At 34.7% G+C, this 4,055-nt stretch overlaps 1 protein-coding gene across 1 annotated transcript; it reads right to left on the reverse strand.

Moving 5' to 3' along the window:
- Nucleotides 1–408: 408 nt before the first annotated feature.
- LOC105114123 (protein S-acyltransferase 21-like) lies at nucleotides 409–2,471 on the reverse strand. The gene is made up of 4 exons (XM_011010552.1): nucleotides 2,131–2,471; nucleotides 1,404–1,517; nucleotides 1,161–1,281; nucleotides 409–742 (listed from the first exon to the last, which is right to left on the reverse strand). The coding sequence occupies exons 1-4, from the start codon at nucleotides 2,173–2,175 to the stop codon at nucleotides 501–503; spliced, it is 522 nt and encodes a 173-aa protein (XP_011008854.1). The 5' UTR covers nucleotides 2,176–2,471; the 3' UTR covers nucleotides 409–500.
- Nucleotides 2,472–4,055: the final 1,584 nt, after the last annotated feature.

The following is a 4,055-nucleotide window of genomic DNA, read 5'->3' on the forward strand; positions in this document are numbered from 1 at the left end:
AGGGTTTCAAAGACCCAGGATCAACATCGACTATTCATCAATTTTCTTTCTCTTATTGTCATAGTAGAGAAAGTGACATATAACCTTGTTAATCTCAAGTATCAGAATTCTCTTAACATAGGTCATAATGCAAATCCAACTTTTCTTTGATGAATAACCAATCTAATCTTTATGTGAAGACACGAAAGGCTTTATCCTAGACACACAGAAAGACATGAAACTTGATTTTTTTTTTGGTGTTGACTTCTGGCATTTGCTATGTCTTTCTTTAATTGAAACTTCTTTTGCCTCTTGATTAGTACTTAAAAGTGCATTTTTATCATGGTTTTATATCATCATTTTGCACTTGAAGTATCAATAACTCCTTAACTAAAATATGTTTTATAATAATATATCTAATAATATAAGCTTTCCTTCTACCTTTTACCCATATTTTCCCCTTTCCTTCGTTTTTGTGTGTGCATGGTTTGTGGGCAGGGGATTCCACATAAAAAGGAACTCTATCCCAAGCAATAAAAATAAAACCTTATGGAATAAACCTGCACCTCGGCATTGCACAGTGTACAGAACAAAGCATCCTCTCCAGATTCTTCCTGTAGAATATCTTCATCTTTACGGCAATCTTGTTTCACAAGAAAACAGCAAAAGAAACCTCCAAGTCTTGAACACCAACTTGAACCGTATTTATAGGATTTCCCTCCATTTTTTAACCTTATTTTGCTAGGTTCTTCAGCAGAGTTTCCTGATGAAAGACCATGAAGCTTTTACAATTTTGTTTTAAAAAAGGAAAAATATTATGAAAAAGCTTATATCCTCAATGGAAGTTTCATAACTCCACAATAGACAATATGTTCATTTCAATAAAAAGGTTGAGCAATTGCCCACCTACATCTGTCATTCAACTGAGAAAAACTGATACAAACCAAAAACACTTAAGAAACTCAGTTTACACTTTAGACAGTACAATAGCATGATCATCATCATTTCTAGACAAAGTTTCAGAATGCTTCAAGTTTCCTTTCTAAGGGTCCGAGAGGCACATGCTACTAGTACAGTGTTTTCATTATCCATATTATACATCACCAATAAATGTTGACTCCAATCTCAATCTGCAATTCATCGATTTTCTAGTTAGAGAACTGCATGGAAAATAGACTAACCAGGCAGATCTGTGTCATTTTCTGATTTATGGCCTGCTGTCTCATCATCTTCTAGTAGAATTCCAGGATCGGCCGGATCAATTGCAGTGCATCGTACATAAAGAATAAATACGGAGAGCGCCTGAGAAAATCAGAAAAGAGGGAAAATGCAATAAGGCAACAAAAACCCCCCAAAACAAGAAATCAATCACTGAAAAAAAACGAAAGAAAAGAAATGGCAGGGAAGAGCATCATTGTGCTTACCAATACAGAATAAACACCAATAGCCACATATTCATAAATGACCTTCCCAAGAAAGGGAGCGAAAAAGGCATAGAATGCAACAGATAGCACGAAGAAAACTGTAATAGCCACAATCTGTGCACCAGAAACTTTCAACATCAGTACTTTAATTTAACAATAAACAACAACGCTTGTTCACAAACCTCCCCAATATACAGAAACAAAGACCTCAAAACTCATTTGACCAAACACCATCATGCATAAACCATCTATACCATCAACACTTTGCAAAACACTACTAACCAATATCCACTCATATGATCTTCAACCATTAACATTTAACTTTGTTTTCTTACCACAACAACACAGGTAGGTCCCTCCCTCCCTGGCTTGATTCACCTTGCTTTTCTTAGAAAATGAGCAACGTGAGTAGAACAAGATTATGCAAATTACGGTAACGCGAGGTCACATCAAGCCATCTCAACCACACTTGGCTCCAAAATCCAAACTTCAACAACCCGTTTATCTCATAAACCAAGCCATTACTAATAAAAAATTAACTTCAAATTTGGACACTCCAAAATAGAAAGAAACACAAATTTTTATTGGGTTTCTCTCGTCTTACAGCAAAATTATTCCACTACAGTAATTTCATGCAACAAAGAAAAAATTTCCAAATAAAGCCTCAATTTTTACTCATAATTTAAAAAAAAAAACATAATAAACAAAAAGAAAGAAAGAAATGCACCTGAAAAGTATGAACAGGGAGTTGCCATCCATGTCGCCTAGCCATTATTTAGAAAATAAAAAATAAAAAAAGTTCAAAATTTTCAATTAAATCCAACTAACCTCTAAACCCTGTGACTAAACACCTTATATAAATCTATGTGCAAGAAAAAAAAATGAAAACTGCTGCATTTCTTTGTATTCTAAAGTGGTTCAGTGAAGTAAAAATGGGTTCAAAGTGGTCATCAATCAGAGAGAGCGAGAGAAACTTGGAGGAGCAGGAGGAGGGGGAGAATTGGTTTTAAGGAAAAAGACTGGATTGGACTACACTTTGTGACTGAAAAATGCGTTTTTGTTTTTGTTATTTATTTATTTATTTCAATACTGTTTTTCGGGCAACGGTTTGATTTTAATAAATACTGTATTTGCACTTTAGGTCATTTAGAATTGATAGGAATTTTCCTTCATTTCCATTTTTTCCTTCTTTTTTTTTTTTTTGCTTTTACATAGCCTTCCTCAAAGTTTGCTTGGATAGCCCTCAATCTATGGCTTTTTCTGGCCCTTTCTTAATCATTAGACTTTTGTTTTAAGCCTTTTCCCTTATCCATTGACTCTAATAGTGGCCATTTGCCCCTAGTGTAGGGTGTGATCCTAGTTAGGGTTTCTTTTTGAAAGAAAATATTTTACCAAGCTCAAAATGGGACTGCAAGGGATAAGATTTCAAGAAATGTGAAAGGATAACAAAGATGGTCTTTTCTTATTTCAAGCAAGGTCAGTTAGAATCGATAAATTTTGACCTCATCTAGTGCAATGGTTTGGACTTGTAAGAATCATGATTCACGAGTCCATGACTACCAAATCCACTACATGTCATTATGCATACTATTAAAACTTAGCTATATGAAGTGTGGTTCAGTTTCAAGAGAGATGAGTTCAAAATTGTTTAGTCACCTCATGTCATCTTCAAACATCAAGTCATTTATGCAATCAAAACACTTTTTATCTTTTAGGATTGACTAGCATTAATTTTGCATGTTGGAGTTCTATCAAAATCTTTTGTCAAAATAACCTTTGAAAGAAAACATCTCATGCTTTCAAAACAACAAAGAGATGAAGAAAAGACATGTTTCGTTAAAGGATGAGATGTGATCCCAAAACAAAATGCAAAATGACAAAATTCATAATAAAAATGATTTGACAGGTCAACACCCTTCTTGGATTAGCTACTCTAGCAATATCTGTGTTTTGCCAAGCAATTTTGATCACTTGTCATTCTGAGGATGTTCAGCGACAAAATAATTGATGATGTCATCTTTCATAAACTCAACTCGATTCTTGGAACTCTTGCATTTATTCAAATGAAATGGTCCAGGAACCCACCATGATATTCACATCTTGTTTGAATTTTACCATGATGGTTGCATATAATTTATCAAATTTAGGGCAACAAGTTTGAAATTTGGCAGATGTAGGTAGGCAAATTTGAGTGGTAGAGGAATGTCAATCTTGGCAAAGACATTTGAGTAATTGATGCTACAGTGAGACCTGGCTAAACCACATAATTATGGTTTCCCATCTTCAGAGTCATCTCCTAATTCAACTCTCTTCACAGTTCTAAAATCCACGATAGAGCCTTCAATCTTTCCCATATTGATAGTTAGCTCTATTCTTTTGGCAATCCTCATAACATCATGTCAATCTTCCAATATTGTTGCGGTTGTATGAGAATTGTTGGAAACCACCCACTAGTTAGGTAATCTTGGTAGCATATAGAAACATACAGTACCACCACTACCGACATGTGGAATCACGCGTTGTCTCAATTGAAAGAGAACTTAATGAATCTAAAACTCTCCCATCTCATCTTCGATTGCTCACAGACAATGCCACAAACAGACACATGTAGAGGGAGTTCTGCTCTGTTGAAGTTTCAATTTTCTTCATGTA

This window comes from Populus euphratica, unplaced genomic scaffold (genome assembly GCF_000495115.2).
Source record: "Populus euphratica unplaced genomic scaffold, PopEup_1.0 scaffold488.1, whole genome shotgun sequence".
In the NCBI taxonomy this organism is placed as follows: Eukaryota; Viridiplantae; Streptophyta; class Magnoliopsida; order Malpighiales; family Salicaceae; genus Populus; species Populus euphratica.

Coding starts and splice junctions, on each gene's coding strand:
- LOC105114123 (XM_011010552.1), bottom strand. CDS start 2,175: ATGGCTAGGCGACATGGATGGCAACTCCCTGTTCATACTTTTCAG. Junction 1,518..2,130: donor TCCCTGTTCATACTTTTCAG/GTGCATTTCTTT, acceptor TCTGGTGCACAG/ATTGTGGCTATTACAGTTTT. Junction 743..1,160: donor AAATGACACAGATCTGCCTG/GTTAGTCTATTT, acceptor GTCTTTCATCAG/GAAACTCTGCTGAAGAACCT.